The sequence below is a fragment of the Leptodactylus fuscus genome, chromosome 1 (genome assembly GCF_031893055.1).
Source record: "Leptodactylus fuscus isolate aLepFus1 chromosome 1, aLepFus1.hap2, whole genome shotgun sequence".
Lineage (NCBI taxonomy): Eukaryota > Metazoa > Chordata > Amphibia > Anura > Leptodactylidae > Leptodactylus > Leptodactylus fuscus.
The window spans coordinates 88,250,326-88,269,362 of record NC_134265.1 but is presented as its reverse complement, the minus strand read 5'-3'; the positions used below and the strand labels follow the sequence as shown (position 1 = coordinate 88,269,362).

At 43.1% G+C, this 19,037-nt stretch overlaps 1 protein-coding gene across 2 annotated transcripts in view; it reads right to left on the bottom strand.

The window, feature by feature from the left end:
• KSR2 (kinase suppressor of ras 2) overlaps positions 1–9,867 on the bottom strand; it is a 360,999-nt gene extending 351,132 nt beyond the window's left edge. For both annotated transcript variants that reach the window (XM_075273321.1, XM_075273328.1), the window contains exon 1: positions 9,666–9,867. In XM_075273321.1, the coding sequence (XP_075129422.1) occupies positions 9,666–9,842 (177 nt within the window). In that variant the 5' untranslated portion in view covers positions 9,843–9,867. The remainder of the gene's footprint in view (positions 1–9,665) is intronic.
• Positions 9,868–19,037: the final 9,170 nt, after the last annotated feature.

The following is a 19,037-nucleotide window of genomic DNA, read 5'->3' as shown; positions in this document are numbered from 1 at the left end:
GGCCAATCAGCACTGGCTAATGCATTGTATTGGCTTGATGAAGCAGTGCTGAATGTGTGTGCTTAGCACACACATTCAGCTCTACTTCATCGGGCTAATAGAATGCATTGGCCAGCGCTGATTGGCCGAATTCCGTACTCTGGCCAATCAGCACTGGCTAATGCATTGTATTGGCTTGATGAAGCAGTGCTGAATGTGTGTGCTTAGCACACACATTCAGCTCTACTTCATCGGGCTAATAGAATGCATTGGCCAATCAGCGCTGGCCAATGCATTCTATTAGCGTGAACTGAGTTTGCACAGGGGTTCTAGTGCACCCTCGGCTCTGCTACATCAGATTGCTACATCTGATGTAGCAGTGCCGAGTGTGCATCAGATGTGTAGTTGAGCAAAACTGACTCAGCACTGCTAAGTCTGCATTCGCATAGGAATGCATTGGCCAGCCTTCGGCCAATCAGCGCTGGCTCTGCCGGAGGAGGCGGAGTCTAAGGTCGGACCTGAATGGAGACTGGTGTGGAGCTATCTTAGACTCCGCCTCCTCCAGCAGAGCCAGCGCTGATTGGTCGAGTTCCGTACTCTGGCCAATCAGCACTGGCCAATGCATTTCTATGGGGAAAAGTTAGCTTGCGAAAATCGCAAACTGACAGGGATTTCCATGAAATAAAGTGACTTTTATGCCCCCAGACATGCTTCCCCTGCTGTCCCAGTGTCATTCCAGGGTGTTGGTATCATTTCCTGGGGTGTCATAGTGGACTTGGTGACCCTCCAGACACGAATTTGGGTTTCCCCCTTAACGAGTTTATGTTCCCCATAGACTATAATGGGGTTCGAAACCCATTCGAACACTCGAACAGTGAGCGGCTGTTCGAATCGAATTTCGAACCTCGAACATTTTAGTGTTCGCTCATCTCTAATAATATACGATATAGAGTTGCAGTTATATGGTTGTTCTTTGTACATGTATGACACTGGTAACTTCTTAAGCCTAAGGAGGGACTTTGAGCCTTTTCTGACTGGCACCATGATCTGGGTGCACGTGCTATAGCTACTGTATACACCTCTGCTTCTGCTTTTACTAGAAGTTACACCAGAAGTCACACCAGGGGCACAAACCTGGATGTTAATTGACTTGTACGACAAGCTACTTTGTACTTGATTTGTACCTATACTGATTTTTCTTGTACTTTCTATTGATGCTTATTAATTTGTTTTATTATTTTCAATAAAATGAGTTTATAAAAAAAAAAGTTCAACAGCACATCAGGAAAAAAGCTTATATTTTGAAGACACTGATCAGAAAACAAAATTGTTTTATTCATATGAATCTTGGCTGCCTCTCTGTGCTTATAGTTCTATAGGAATTGTTCTGATGACAGACTTCCTCTAAGGAGCATATATATTTTCAACAAACCTAAAATAAAAATGAAGCATCTTTGTAATTACAACTATAAATCAAAAGTACTATGGTCTTTTTTTCTACAGTACCAGTACAATCTATGTGTCCATAGTAAGGAACTAGAGTCATACTATCTTTCAATTGTTCTTCTTCTTGTAACTTTTTTATCCTACTAATATTATAAATGTGAAAGTTTAGATGTTTGTGTGTTTATTCCTCAATCACGCAAAAACGGCTGAACAGATTTGAATGAAATTTGGCACATAGATAGTTTGTAACCTCAATTAAAATATAGGCTACTGTTTATGCCGGTAAATGGCATGGCTTCATGAATGTTATGAATTTATGTTCACATACTATATTACACTGCTCCTGCAGCAGCCTTATCTCAGGTCCCAGAGCTGTTATCTCTCTGTGAAAATACACGCTAACCCTCAGTGTACATGCATTTGCATATTATCTGATCTGCTCCAGGCACTGTTGACACACTGATATGGGCAATCACCTTTAATCTAAATTGGCTGTTTGTCAATTTTAAACATGCTGGGAAAAAGAGAATCTAATTTGTTGCAAACAACGACAGCTATGAAGGTAGCCAGAAGTCACAGACTTCTCCTCAAGCGGAGCTGAGGGAGATCATCGATGCCAACAACACGCTCATTATATGGCGTCACAGTGAGCTGCTGAGATGCCACAACAATTACAGGCATGGTGCGAAGAACAATTTCAGTGCCAGGCCAACTTGAGAGCTGCTGAAACGCCGGTGCTGACGGATCATCAATGCCAACAACACGCTCATTATATGGTGTCCCAGCGAGCTGCTGAGATGCCGCAACAATCACGGGCACAGCGCAAGTAACGCGTTCAGCAACAGACCAGCTTAACAGCTGTTGAAACGCCGGAGCAGGTGGATCATCAACACCAACAACACGCTCATTATATGGCGTCCCAATGAGCTGCTGAGATACCGGAACAATCACAGGCTTGCTGAGAGGAACGAGTTCAGCAGTAGGACAGCTTAAGAGCTGCCAAAACGCTGGAGCAGGCAAACCATCGATGGCAGCAATTTGTGCTGAATATAGGTGGATCAACCACTCCAACAACCAGCAGACGAAGTCGCAGGCAGAAGCTAGTTATTTTGTAAATGAATTACATTTATTGCCTCTCATTTTTTTCAATAACTGAAAAGCCAACTGTCCCCTTTAGAATATACTGTACATAGTTCTTATAGTTGTGTGATACAATGTCATGAAGCTTAATGGCGTTTTCTAGGCTAAAAATATTGATGATCTAGCTTAAAGATAGCTCATCAATATAAGATTGGTGACAGGTGGACATCAGAAATCCCCATTTATCAGCTGTTCTAAACAGTTGATACACAGAAAATGGAGTAGCAAGCAGACAGCTGTGTAGTGGTCAGACCAGGTTACACCTATTCAAGTGAATAAAAGCTGATCTCCAGTACCTGGTCTGATCATTATACATAAAACAGATAAGTCTGCTTCCTGCTCCATTATCTGAGTATCAGTTGTTCAAAACAGCTGATTGATGGGGTCCCAGGTATCTGACTCTCCCCAATCTACCTTTATAATTGGTCATATATTTTTTTAGCTCAGAAAACCGCTTTAAAATCTGCATCTTACGCTAGGTTCACACCTGCGTTCAGGGTCTCCGTTCTATGATTTCCGTCTTCTGCATGCCAGAAGACGGAAACCATAGACCGGGTCCGGCCGTGAGCGGCGGTGAGCGTTTTAGGCTCTCCGCCGCGAAACCGGATTTTTTTATCCGGACACAGAGTACTGCATGTCTGACTCTGTGTCCAGATTATAAAACCCGGTTTCGCGGCGGAGAGTGCAAAACGCTCACTGCCGCTCACGGCCGGACAGCTTTCTCACCCATTCAAATGAATGGGTGAGAAAGACTCCTGCAGGTTTCCGTCTCCTGCCTCTGTTTTAGGCAGGAAACGGAAACCTCAAGTACGGAGTGCCGGCGCAGATGTGAACGAGCCCTTATATGTTTATCTTTCTTGAATGAGTTTTCTTGCATACATTCCGTTTTTCTATGATTAATTAAATTTCATGTTGAGCTCAAAGCAAACATGCCAATCCCTTTTTCCTTATTTCTTTCTTTGGAAGATTGTTCAAAGCCTCCCCTTCCCCCAACACACTTCAGGCTAGGGCTAGCCATGTTGCCTTGCGATTCTTTGACTCATATTAGTGAATGGAGTCACATTGTGACTTCTAATCACAAAAAAGTCGAACATTACTCCACTTTGTTGCAAAGGCCATGGTCAGGGCCGCCGATAGGCCAGTACTACTGGTACTGGCGTCAGGGGCCCGGCAAAATTGAAAAATGGGGGGGGCCCGGTTTTGGCCCGCCACCGTGTGCCGGCCCCCTGGCGCCCATAGCAGTCATTGTGTATGTCCTATTTCAACTCAGATCTGCATCCAGAGGACGCAGATCTGAGTTGAAGACATACGCGGCTGAAGCAAGGAGCTGACACAGGTCAGCTCCTCGCTTCGCCGCTGCGCGCCTCTCTCCCTGACACATATGCGGCTGAAGCGAGGAGCTGACCTGTGTCAGCTCCTCGCTTCGCCGCCGCCGCTGCTACTGGCTTGTAGATGCGATGTGATCACATCGCGTCTAAAAGCCAGTAGCCGGCGACAGCGGCAAAGCGAGGAGCTGACACAGGTCAGCTCCTCGCTTCAGCCATCGCGTCTACAAGCCAGTAGCCGGCGGTGAAGCGAGGAGCTGACACAGGTCAGCTCCTTGCTTCGCCGCTGCGCGCCTCTCTCGCTGTCACATATGCGGCTGAAGCGAGGAGCTGACCTGTGTCAGCTCCTCGCTTCGCCGCCTCCGCCACTGGCTTGTAGACGCGATGTGATGACGTCACATCACGTCTACAACTGTGCGCCAGTGAGAGAGAGGCGCGCAGAGAGCTGCGAGGGAACGAAGGAGAAGGTAAGTCAGTCAGTGTTATGTGGAACGTGAAACTGTGGGCAGAGAGAGGACGGCATGACACTGGGGGCAGAGATGGAGAGGACGACATGACAATGGGGGCAGAGATGGAGGGACATGAATATGGGGCAGAAATGGAGGGGACATGAATATGGGGGCAGAGATGGAGAGGACGGCATGACAATGGGGGCAGAGATGGAGGGACATGAATATGGGGGCAGAGATGGAGGGGACATGAATATGGGGGCAGAGATGGAGAGGACGGCATGACAATGGGGGCAGAGATGGAGGGACATGAATATGGGGGCAGAGATGGAGGGGACATGAATATGGGGGCAGAGATGGAGGGGACATGAATATGGGGGCAGAGATGGAGGGGACATGAATATGGGGGCAGAGATGGAGGGGACATGAAACTGGGGGCAGAGATGGAGGGGGGGAACATGAAACTGGGGGCAGAAATGGATGGGCGGACATGAATCTGGGGGCAGAGATTGGGTGGGAGACATGAAACTGAGTGCAGATGAAGGGTGTATATGAAGCTGGGGGAGAGATAGAGGGGGGACATATAATGTACGGGTGACTGTAGGAGGATTATACTGTGTGCAGGCACATGAAAAATTAATGAGAATGGGTGGAGTCAACATAACGGTGGGTGGGGCTAAATTTGCCGCGGCGCGCAAAACGCGCCGCACATTTTGTCCCTCTTTTGGTTCTTCAAAAGTTGGGAGGTATGGGTACAGGGGGCAGTGGAAAGATGTTAGAAGGTGGACGGGGGGGGGGGGGGGAGGGGGATTGTTGGGGCATCGGGTGTGCGGCACTGCGGAGAGGGAACTGATTAAGCCTTGTAAAGCTGCTAAATAAAGGTAAATGTAATACAGAATTGGTATGTCGCAAAATAAAGTAGTTTTAAAATGGCAGCAGCGGGGGGGGGGCCCAGACACTAAGGCTGTATGGGGCCCCAAAATTCCTGATGGCGGCCCTGGCCATGGTACCCCCATGGCCCTATGGTTGCAATGCGACTCAATTCGCTGACACGAGTGAAGAAGTCACAGGGTAGCATGGCAATCTTTGGTCATGCAACTACAGTCATATGTAGCCCCAGCCTTACTCATAAGTCAAAGCAGTGGCTAAAACTGCAACATGACAGGCAGAAAAATACAAACGTGTTGAATTTCTTGGCTGCAGTAAAGACCAAGTTGCAAGGTAACCACATTAATTTTCTTTATTTGCAATGAAGGCAATACTACACTGCAATATTTGGCTACATGACATGTGTCATGTTCAAAGTCATCATGTTGCCCTAGTCTTAGACCAAATGCCAGTCCTCCAGACACAAGTCATTTCATGTGATTTGACATACCAATAATGAAAAAAAAAAAAAAAAAAAAAAGGGAATCAGTGTGTTCGGCTGCCTTTTATACAAATGTGTTCAACCATTTTTTGTGTACAACCCTTTTATATTCCATGCCTAAATAACTTGTGGAACAGAAATGGTAACTCCTGACACACTGATGGGTTACATTAATCAAATATTTGTCCGTTTTGTTTATTTTACTGAAGACAATCTCTCTTACCAAACACATATTAAAAGTAAATTCATCATTGTAGTCAAGGTACTACAGGGTAAACCTAGACAAGACTTCTTTTGCAACTCCTAAAATGACAGATTAGGCTTTTTCTGTTGTCCCATAGGACTATTCCCATCTCAACTGACGACACATTACTATGATGTGCAATCACTTTATGATCATATGGATTGACCCCTGGGACCCCCACCAAATCTACGAACTAGGAAGCTCTGACTTAGTGCTTTATCCCTTTTACTTTTTTTCCTTGCACAGCAGTGCCCCAGCTAACAGATGTATAGGGAACTACAGCATGGCCAGCTACAGTTTCCTGCAGACCAGAGTGACTAGGAGCATCACCGTGCAGAAAAAAAAAACTTAAAAAAGGATGCAGAACTATATATCAGGATCACTGGGGGACCCAGAGGTCAAACCCCACCACACAATCTTAGGGCGGGTTCACATCTGCTCCCATGCGCACTTTAAGTAATCCTGCTGGGTTTCTGTCTTCTGCACAGAGAAACTGGACAGGGGATGGAAACCCAGCAGTCAGTTTTCAAAGTCCTGCATGTCCGACTTTGTGTCCGGTTAAAAAAACGATTTTACCGCGGACAGGTACAAAATGCTCATGGGTGCTCACTTTTCAAACCCATTTACTTGAATGGGTTTGAAAACTGACTGCCAGGTTTCCGTCCCCTGTCCAGTTTCTCTGTGCAGAAGACAGAAACCCAGCAGAATTTCTTAAAGCGCGCACGGGCGCAGATGTGAACCCATCCATACAGTGATACCATATCCTAGTGAAATACCTTTACCATACAAAGGAAAAAAAGCTATTTGAGAGTTGATACTGGAAACTCCGTAGTTAATGATACGCCTTTGACTTATCTACATTGGACCAAAAACCTTCCCACTTACTTCACTTTATGTTACAACCATGAAAATGTGTATTTGTTTCAATATTTCAACAAACTCTGTAACATTTTGTTATAGAGTTTCCTAAAATGGGAACAAGAGGTTACACATTGCACTGGAAAAGAAAACCTTGTAGTGACCATGTCCACGATGACTTCATTATTTGTTTATAGCCAGTGTACTCTTGGTAGTGCTCACATACTGATCCTGTCCTGGATGTGCTGTTTGCAAACAATGACTGCTGTCAGTTCTGGTGGACTAAAGACATTTTACTGGAAAGTGTATGCACATACTATGCATGACAGTCAATTAAGTGGATGTCTCTGGTGAGATTTCACATTAGAGCCGCTGTGGAACAGCTGCCTCGGCACTCTTGAAAAACAGCTGATTTTACCAAGAGAAAGCTACAGCCAGACAGACATAACCCTGCAGTTGCCACTGAATGGAAAATGTAATACCATATGGGTGTCATTCAGGTGAATTAGTGTCCAGGTTTGGGCCTGTAGGAGTGGTAAGCACTCTTAGACTAATGCGCCATGTAGAGAAATGCAGCAAAAAAAAAAAAGAAACACTTTGGAAAAATATGCAGCCAAAAATGCATTTTTTACTGCATTTTATTGAGATTTTAACCCCCTATTAAGTATATAGGGAAATCACTTTAAATTCCATATATAACATGAAAATGCTGTGTTTTTCAAATAACGCTGACATTTTATAAAAGCACAGCTTTTCGGCTAAGACCCCGTGCAGGCAAAAAACGATGCAGAAAAAGCCACAGCAGAAACACATCAGCATTTTTCACAGAGACTCCGCAGCGTTTTCCACTGTGGACTTTCTGCCTTTATTATACTTGAAATATAAAAAATGTCAGCATTTCCGTAGGTATAATTGACATGCAGCATTCTTGCTGCATATTTTTTATGCACTGTGTGGATGGGATTAGTCAAAATCCCATCCACTTTGCAGGTACTAGATGTGCTTTCGCAGCGCTGGGCTTCAGCCTAAGGGTCCATTCACACGGAGGAAAATGGTGAGGAATTTGGTGTGGAATTGCTAGCAGAAAAAGGAACCCATTGAAGTCAATGCGAGGCTTTTTTCTCAGCGCTGAATTCCACACCAAATTCCTCACCATTTTCCTCTATGTGAATGGACCCTAATATGACAAATGTACATGGGTTACCTTCATAGGATGATCCCTTAAACTTGATTTATTCCATATCTTTTCTAGCTCTAGAAACCAGAAATCACCGTGAATGGTTATCTTGGTCCCATCAACACAATTAAAGTCAAACTGGGCAGTGGACACAAAGATCTTCTGGTGGTCTCTGCCCTTGATATTATACCAGGTCCCAGCCACAACGTGATCCAGGAGGTCCCCCAGAGTTTATAACTAAATTGAAAAGGCCCATAAACTTGTTGTGTACAGCTGGATGCTGGGTCCTCAGTCTTATCGCTTCTGGTGGGATCAAAGTAGTCCAGTCTATTTTCACTGCCCACCACTTTTTAACAATCAATATACAATCAATAATCTTCCATATGTAAAACTTTACATCTGAAACATACATCTATGCATTATTTTTATGGACATAGAATGATATGACATGTTAGAGTCAAATTCTTCTTTTTGGTATTGGTTATGCAGACATTTTGATGCAATTTTTCCTATGGCAAATCCTAACCTATACATCATAATCAGAACAGATACAATACAAGAGCAAATAAAACCTGCTTATATGACTGAAAAATGACACATCCACTTCACTGAAAAAAAATGTACACATCATTGTCTATTGCTAGGCCTCTAACCATGAAAGACACAATGCCAAAGCAGAAACCATACTTTACATCCAGGTATAAGACAATATACTCCAAAACACCAAATATGTGATTTATTTCAACCATAACAATCTATGAGTATAGATTACACTTTCCCAATAGTGGCACACCATCGAGTCCGATGACCTATGGGTTACAACTGCCATTATATTGACAGGTATCTTGGCCTTAGTTCTCAAGAACACAAAAATGAGATTGGACACTAGAAATTGTCTTTACTCCAAACTATAGATCCAAAGAATTCAGACAAGTTCTCCTAAATATCTGATTTAGTTTCTGTGTGCCATCAGTGGTCTCTTCTAGGAATTTATATAGTTGTGTGGGTAACTTCGAGTCCAACAGGTGATGAGCACCAGATGACAAAACCTATCCTAGTGATATTGGTGCAGTGATAGCAGATATCTCATATTAGCCTATATATAAAGCAGCTTGGAGAATGCAATGTTATGAACAGTAACATTTGTAACAGTCAAATCCCTAAACATTCTGCTTACTAGAGACAATATATCACAATAAATTACATGAAAGCTAAATAAAGGGCCTAGCTGGGCCAAGTGTAGAGAGCAGCATATGCCTGCTGCACTAGCCCCTGTGATACACTGTGGTGATAGTGAAGTGAAATAATACATGCATGACATTAGCATCTTTGTACACTGCAGAATAAAACCCTCCTGGCAGATAAGTGGAATAATTCATGTGTATAAGGTGTGGGTTGGGGAAGATGAAGGAGGCTGCTAGGGGGTGTATGGAGCACTGCACAATCTGTTACACAGAAGCACCTTTGCGACCACCTGCAGAATGCGCAGGCTCACTCCATTTCACTGCAGCTGCTTAATTTATGGCACTGCACACCAAGCAGGGGATATAAACAAACCCACTGGCAGCATGAAAGATGGGGGGGATGGGTGCCAATAAAAGATGGAACTCTGCTAATAGCAGCGCTGGCCAGACATGACAGTGACACAGGCAGTGGGCACACCATGCTGCTCTCCTACCTCCAGGGTCCTGATCTCCTTCTGTGTCAAGTCGTTGGAGGTGGCACACTTGGTCCGGAGCCCCTCCAGGTTGGAGATGCTGATGTCTATCATGTTCTGGACCAACTCGCACTGCTGCAGGGCTTTCTGCAAACTCAGGGGCTGATCGTCGCTGCTGGGCACATTTTCTTCATCCATTTCTCTCCCCTTTGCTCTGCAATCACCCTCTTCTTCCCACCCACCCTCCCCCCCGAAATAATCTTAATAAAGGGAGAAGTGAGCCTTGGCTTGTTCCCTGCTCCCACTGGTGCACCCCACCCTCCCCTGTGCTGCCTCTCACTACCCCAGGCTCTGCTCAGCACAGGTGCATGGAGAGGGCAGCATCCAATGGCCAGGCTGTGCACTAGTCTGCCTCCATTACACGAGCACCAGGCAGCGGTGCTGATGCTGCTGCCAGCAGGAGAGAAAGCAGCTGGAATGTGCGGCACAGGCTCAGTGTGCGGGGCTGCGGCCACAGAGAAAGCCTAATAATAGGAAGATGAGCGGCGGCAGCTCGGGGGATGCGGACGGCTGCATCTAGCCGGCTGCCTGCCTTTATTATCAGTACAAGCCTTTATTACGGCTAGGGTACTCTCTGGGACGGGTGCATGAGTGGGCCCTCAAAATGAGTGCTGCATGAAGAAGCTGCTGCTGCTGCTGCTGGAGCCGGTGCTTGCTGCTGCTGCTGCTGCATCCCCTCCTGCCTCTCTCTGCACCGACATCTTGCCTGTCAATCAAGAGCGCCTTGGACGCGGAGGGGGCGGAGTCAGGGGGGGAGCATGCACGCGCACCTGACAGGAGCCGAGCACACTGCTGTGTAGGTGAGGGCCATTGTGTCTCATCATGCACTGCACTACCCCTAGAGCTGGAGGAGCTGTCATACCTGCAGTGCTGAACAGGAGTGCTATAGATGACAATGGGGGCATTTACTAACCCATCTAGTACAGCTTTCTGCCATAGATGGGTGGATGAGGTGTCTCTTTGGCGCACAGCTCTTATTTAAGCACCACGTTTCTCATTTTGTGCCTCGCTCGACACCTTAACCTGACCAATTTATTATAACTGATGCTAGGTTCACACTAGCGTTAGGGCTTCCGTTCTTTGGGTTTGCTTGGGGACCCAAGAAAAAAAACCGGATCCGCTTAAAAAGTATTTGCCTGCGGAAAACCTCAGACATCATAGACTCTAATGGGGTACCCCGGGTTTCCACCCATTTTTAGCAGAATGGGAGATGGAGCCCTTCAAACACTAGTGTGGACGAACACTAAGGCTAGGTTCACATTTGCATTGGAGCCCATCGCAGATTCTGCTAAAAATCAGTGAACAGAAAAGTCCTGCAAGGAAGACTTTTCTCTCCGCCCGTTTCAGTATAAAACCGGCAGAACTCATTATAGTCTATGGGGTTTGTGGGTTTCCACAGGTAACTGCATTTTATGCGGACAGGATCGCCATCTTTTGGGTTTCCATGCAAACCCAAAAGACGCAGACTGGAAGACTAGCGTGAAGCTAGCATCAGAGTTACATAGGAAATCTACAGTTTTCTAGTCTGCCACAAGAGAGAGCACCTGCTTTATTAAGAGGCCGGAGCCTTTGTGGCTGTTTACACAGTGCTTTTTACTCAAGAACTTCATGCAGATTTAAATTGCAGTGATGAGTGGCCCATGTCGCTATGCAACTCACCTGTATGCTAATGGTCACTCAATTGAGAACCAATGGTTTTAATGCATAGTAAAACTGTGTTACCTATAACTGGAATTGAGAAATGCATGAAGTAAATAAGCACTATGTAAACCAGGGGTCTCAAACTCGCGGCCCCCCAAACAATTTTGTGCGGCCTGCACAAGCCTAGGGACGCCGGATCCGAGTTGAATACATTGCGAGATAAAGCAGTTCCCATTCATTTCTATGGGAGCCGGCATATGAGCGCTCCCCATTGAAATGAATGGGAAATGCTCGCGTGTACGGCTTGGAATGAGCAGAGCTAGCCGTATATGCGGGCACTTCCCATTCACTTCAATGGGAGTGCTCGTAGTGAAAAAAGCAGCCCATTCATTTCTATGGGGAGCGCTCGTATGCCGGCTCCCATAGAAATGAATGGGAACTGCTTTATACGCTGCTGATTCTGAATGTGTTTTACGTTCACAATAAGCTGGTGTATACTCAGTGTGAATGCACCCTTAGGCTGCTTTCACAATATTCATTCTTGTTCTGTGTATGCGCCGAATTTACCAGCCTGTATACTATACTGGGAGACAAAGTCTATCTATCATGCCAGGAGTCCATACCACTTCACTACAACTGTCTCATAGTGAATAAAGTACAGGACAGTATGTAGCCTAGGGGCATGGACTTGTACTATCATAGATAACCATAATGCTATAAGTCCCTCTTCTGGCCAATAACACACAAACTAAGTCTCATGTCCAAAACTCAGAGTGTGAAACCATCAGCGTAAGTAAAGTAAAGAGTCTGAGAACAGCGACTGATATCACCAGTCTGGCCACTGCCATGAGAAAGCAGAGATGGTCTGAAACCTAGGCAACAAACTGCAAACAATGAGAAGAAATAATTAGCAGTATCTGACAAACAGAGTAAGATAGATATCGCAAGGTGTTAGACAAAATAATGTAGTAAAGCTTCAAGTTTAATCCCTTTGTGCACCATGTCTAATAGTACAGCATAGGAAGTTATTTAATGCACCATATTGCACTATTACAGCATGCATGTGGCACCAACCCAGGCACTGACCAGGCACTGTGGAGAGCAGATGTCAGCTGTAGCAAACACGGTCTAAGATAACTCCGAACAATAGACAGTCAATCAAATCTGCCCCCTGTGCTGCCTCTGAGTTGGTGCCAATCGTTCCCATGGCAGTCAAGTGTGTGATCTATGATGATGCAAAAACAATAGATTTTTTTTACTAAAATGGGCTTTTATTGCAAAATTAGTAAAACATAAAAAACAACATTAATTAGGTATTGCTATGGTTGTACTGACCCATAGAATATAGAAAATTTAAAATGTTAAAAAGAAATGCCATAGTTGATGTGTTTTTTATTCTCTGAAGAAAGAGTTAATAAAATGTAGTCAAGTTATAGGTATCCCAAAGTGGTGTCATTATAAAGATGCTTCACAAGCCACAAAAAACAAGCCCTCACATGGCTACATCAACTAAAGCAATACAAAGCAATGCAGAAAAAAATACAATCGCCACATCCTTTAGGGAAAAACTGCCTACAGCAAGAAGAGAAATTTATCAGGAATGTATAAGCTGCTCAAATGTACGTCAGGGGACACCACAGTTTTGCAGTTAACCAGGGAAAAAATACCAGAATTGATTCCCAGAATACCTCCCACTCCCATTTTAAGAGCTAGTGAGAAAATAGTGTGGGATTTGGTGTCTCTAATGTACTCTGAATAGCTTGTATATTCACTTTTCACCATCCATTGTGCATTCACATATGGAGGACTATTGCTCATTATACCCCCTTCATGAACTCTTCGGGGGTACAGTTTCCAGAATGGGGTTTGCTCCTACTGGACGCCAACTTATTGGCACCTCAGGGTTGACTGTAACTTGATGTCCAAAAACCCAACAAACAAAATCACTGCTCTAAAAGTCAAATGGCGCCCCTTCCTTTCTGCATCCTGTGGAGTGTGCTCGAACAGCAGTTTATGTCCGCATATAGTACACTGCTGTACCCGGGATAACCCACTTAATATTGACATATAAGTATAAACTGCTGTTTGGGTATACAGCACGGCACAGAAGGTAGGGAGGGCTATTTGGCTTTTGAAGCACAGATTTGGTTTTTGCATGGTTTGCTGCTTTTGCAGTTCCCCAACAGTGGAATCCACTGAGATAAGACCCAATTTTGAAAACTACACCTTTAAAGGAGTTTAAGGGACATAGTAAGTATTTTTTTTTTTTTGTTATATAGATTGTGAGCCCCACATTGAGCTCACAATGTACATTTTTCCCTATCAGTATGTCTTTTTTGGAACACGGGATGGAAATCCATGCAAACACGGGGAGAACATGCAAACTCCATGCAGATGGTTTTTTGCCCATGGGGGGATTTGAACACCAGAACTCCAGCACTCCAGCACTGCAAGGCTGCAGTGCTAACCACTGAGCCACCGTGTGGCCCCCATAGTAAGTATTTTTTAGCCATCACGTATTGTGTTTATTTATATTATGACTAGCTTTTACCCGCGACTTCGTCTGCGGTGAGTTGAGTATTGGGCGGACACAGACGTGTGAAACTGTAAAAGTGCTTTAAAAAGTTTGGTGGGCTAGCAAATGTGATTTGATGTGTTATATTGTGTATGTAGTGATACAGACAATGTGATGTGTTATACAGCCTGTGTACAGGAGTATATATGTATCAGGTACTGTATATAGCAGTGATAGGAGATACATGTAATATATAGTATATACAGCCTGTGTACAGGAGTATATATGTATCAGGTACTGTATATAGCAGTGATAGGAGATACATGTAATATATAGTATATACAGCCTGTGTACAGGAGTATATATGTATCAGGTACTGTATATAGCAGTGATAGGAGATACATGTAATATATAGTATATACAGTTTGTGTACAGGAGTATATATGTATCAGGCACTGTATATAGCAGTGATAGGTAATACATGTAATATATAGTATATACAGCCTGTGTACAGGAGTATATATGTATCAGGCACTGTATATAGCAGTGATAGGTAATACATGTAGTATATAGTATATATAGCCTGTGTACAGGAGTATATATGTATCAGGCACTGTATATAGCAGTGATAGGAGATACATGTAATTATATAGTATATACAGTCTGTGTACAGGGGTATATATGTATCAGGTACTGTATATAGCAGTGATAAGAGACACATGTAATTATATAGTATATACAGCCTGTGTACAGGAGTATATATGTATCAGGTACTGTATATAGCAGTGATAGGAGATACATGTAATTATATAGTATATACAGCCTGTGTACAGGAGTATATATGTATCAGGTACTGTATATAGCAGTGATAGGAGATACATGTAATATATAGTATATACAGCCTGTGTACAGGAGTATATATGTATCAGGTACTGTATATAGCAGTGATAGGAGATACATGTAATTACAATGTGATGTGTTGTATAATGTGATCTGTTATATAGTGGAAAGCTATATGTAAATGTGAGTGAGTAGAGTGAGGGCTACTCCTGAGGTGACAGTAAGGAGTGTGCAGGCAGGTTGAAGCAGGTAATGCCAGGCAGTGTGTGTGAGTCTATAGCTGGGGCTAGGAGTCCTGCTTTTGTGAGTCTCCTGCTAGGAAGCCATGTTGTTTAGTGGCACCAAAAGTAGCCTGTGACTCAATCCTGAGGGAAAACTATGTTTGTGGAAAATTGCACGCAAATCCGTCCAGGCGTTTTAGCGTGATTGAGGAACAAACATCCAAACTCACAAACATCCAAACACACAAACTTTCACATTTATAATATTAGTAGGATACCTTATATAGCTAAAAGAATAAAACGAAAAAATAAAATCAAAATATATCAATCAATACAAAAAAATATACATATATTTAAAACCATGAGGAACACAGTGGTTTGTTGGTAACACATCTATAGCAGACATACATACAATTAATATCACGATACCCAGAGCTGTAACTAATAATAATACAAATGTACTGACCAATCATATTGTGTATATATACATATATATACAGTCCTATGAAAAAGTTTGGGCACCCGACACAGGCATTCATGCAGAGGAACAATTACAATGTTCTGGAATGGCCATCCCAGTCCCCAGACCTGAATATCATTGAACATCTGTGGGATGATTTTAAGCGGGCTGTCCATGCTCGGCGACCTTCAAACTTAACTGAACTTGAATTGTTTTGTAAAGAGGAATGGTCCAAAATCCCTTCATCCAGGATCCATTAACTGATTAAAAGCTACAGGAAGCGACTAGAGGCTGTTACCTTTGCAAAAGGAGGATCTACTAAATATTAATGTCACTTTTCTGTTGAGGTGCCCATACTTTTGCATCGGTCAAATTTTGGTTTAATGCATATTGCACATTTTCTGTTAGTACAATAAACCTCATTTCAATCCTGAAATATTACTGTGTCCATCAGTTATTAGATATATCAGACTGAAATGGCTGTTGCAAACACCAAAATATTTAGAACTAAAAATTATTAAGATTAATAGGGGTGCCCAAACTTTTTCATAGGACTGTATATATATATATATATATATATATATATATATATATATACTAGCTGGTACGTGCGACTTCGTCTGCAGTGATTGTAGAAGTGGGTATATACAGGCGTGGGTAAGGTTTTCGTACTGTGTATAAGAGATGGGATATGAAATGTAACTTTGTATCTTGTTGTTTCTGTAATTCAGAGAATATGTGAGACTTTTGTGTTGAAGGTAATTTGTATTTGAGCTGCTATATATACGGTGTTGTGAGAAACTTTACATACTGACTTTGGGACAGAAGTATTTGAAGTTAACCCTTTGCCGCCGATGGCATTTTTTGATTTTCGTTTTTCGTTTTTGACTCCCCTCCTTCTAAACCCCATAACTTTTTTATTTCTCCGCTCCCAGAGCCATATGAGGTCTTAATTTTTCCTGGGACAATTTTTTCTTCCTGATGCCACCATTATTTATTCTATATAATGTACTGGGAAGCAGGGAAAAAATTCAGAATGGGGTGGACTTGAAGAAAAAATGCATTTCTGCGACTTTCTTACAGGCTTTGGTTTTACGGCGTTCACTGTGCAACCAAAATGACATGTCCCCTGTATTCTGTGTTTCGTTACGATGCTGGGGATACCAAATTTATATGGTTTTATTTACATTTTGACCCCTTAAAAAAAGGCAAAACTGTTAAAAAAATTTTTTTTTGAAAAGTCGCCATATTCCAACAGCCGTAACTTTTTTATACGTGCGTGTACGGGGATGTATAGGGCGTCTTTTTTTGCGGGACCGGGTGTAGTTTGTAGTTCTACCATTTTCGGGAAATGTTATTGCTTTGATCACTTTTTATTCAAATTTTTATCAAAATCAAAACAGTGAAAAAACGGCGGTTTGGCACTTTTGACCATTTTTCCCGCTACAGCGTTTACCGAACAGGAAAAATATTTTATAGCTTTGTAGAGCGGGCGATTTCGGACGCGGGGATACCTAACATGTATGTGTTTCACAGTTTTTAACTACTTTTATATGTGTTCTAGGGAAAGGGAGGTGATTTGAATTTTTAATCATTTTTTATTTGTTTTTATATTTTTTTTACTTTTTTTTAAACTTTTTTTTTTGCATTTATTAGACCTCCTAGGCGTATTGACATGGGTGGGCGGTGTCGCGGATTGTCAGAGTGGTGGGGGTCGGCAAACATGGCTGCTCCGGAGCGTTAAAGAGAACCTCCTGGAGTATCGTTAAGGTGAGGGGCAAAGTGGTAAAGTATATGTATATGAGATTGTGTGGGGTTAGGGGCGAGGCTGTAGAGGGCAATATGAATTTTGTGGCTTGCTATGGTCCAAAGTGTGTGAGATTGCAGAGATGGTGGTGTGAGTTTGGGTTTTGTGGGGGTCCTGGCACAAACGTATGTGCGCTATTGTGACGAAAAGTAGCCTATTGCGCAATCGGGTGTATTAACTATGTTTGTGGAAACTTTCAGCCAAATCCGTCAAGCGGGTTTTGCGTGATTGAGGAACAAACATCCAAACATCCGAACATCCAAACACACAAACATCCAAACTCACAAACTTTTATATATATATATATATATATATATATATATATATATATATATATATACAGTATATATATATATATATATATATATATAGTGATAATGACCAATCCCATATACAACCATGAATAAAATAAATCACATTTCCTTATCAAGTATAGGATAGTATGTACATAATAATTTTTAACTAATTCAGGTGGTAAGCAGAGCATTTCAAATTTTGAAAATCAGGAATTTTCCCAGATTTTCACAAAAATTCCTATTTTTTCATAAATTAATGCAAAAAACATTGGACACATTTTATCAATAATATGAAGTACAATGGTGTCACGAAAAACATACTCAAAATAATTTGAGAAAGTTTAAATGTCACAATGTTATTACCACTTTACTTATAAGGGTGCCCACGTGTCAGTTTGAGTTAGTTTGATTCTGGCGATGTTACGTATTGTCACTTCTCTGACGTCTTACAGCATGGAAGCTTGATATGCTGTCAATGAACTGATGCTTTCAATGTATTCCAGTAAACTATTGTGCTGATCTACCTCAATAAGTACACTTCTCATGAGTCTCTCCTGGCCTGATGAACCAATTTGCCTTGTTTGGAACCAAAAGTCTAAACTAAGATGCACACTCTCAACAGATTTCTACAGTCCTTTTCACAGATCTGCTTGTCTCAAGTGTTTTGGGCAGTTGTGTGCCATATGTTCATTACATAAATATTGAACTTTTGGTCAAGCACACTAGCAGAAAGTTTGGTTCTGGCCAGGTCCCCACGTGATGAAAGAAAACCTTGCAGTTTTGTAAATCGCAGCATGTCAATTATACCTACGGAAATGCTGATGGTTTCCCTATGGGTATATTGGAAGCAGAAAGTCCGCAGAGAAAAACTGTGGGCTTTCTGTGAAAAATGCTGCAGGAAAAACTATGATGCATTGCCACCACTGTTTTCCCACAACGCTTTTTTGCTACAGCCTGCTTTGTGAGGTCTTAGCCTTAAAAAGAACTTAAATATATACACCTGATACTTACTGTCAAGTATGGTGCTGAATTATTGATACTTTTGGTTGTTGCTAGGGTTGAACGATCTTTTTAGGCGGTATCGAGGTCGGAGGTTAGCTAGGTCCCATAGGAATGAATGGATGCAGCTGGCACACAGCCTGTGCTGGCGTCCGGCCGTGCAACCCTCTGCGCGCAGGCTGCATCCATTCATTCTAATGGGAGACTAGCTAACATCTCTAGTAGCTATCACTTACCTCCACAGAAGCGCTGCCGCTGCTCCCATCCCCGCTGCCCCCACCTCCCAGGTTAGTGTTACAGACCTTGGAAGAAGGCGGGGCTTGTGGCTTAGGAGAGTGTGGGTGGGTACTGGGAGGGAAGCACTCATGTCTCCTCGCCCTGTACCCGACTACACTCTCCTAAGCCACAAGCCCCGCCTTCTTCCTAGGTCTGTAACACTAACCTGGGAGGCGGGGGCAGCAAGGCAAGAAGAGGAACGAGAACAGCGGGGACCAGACCAGTGGCAGCGCTTCTGTGCAGGTAAGTGGACACCAGGGGGGACTAAGCAGCCAGAG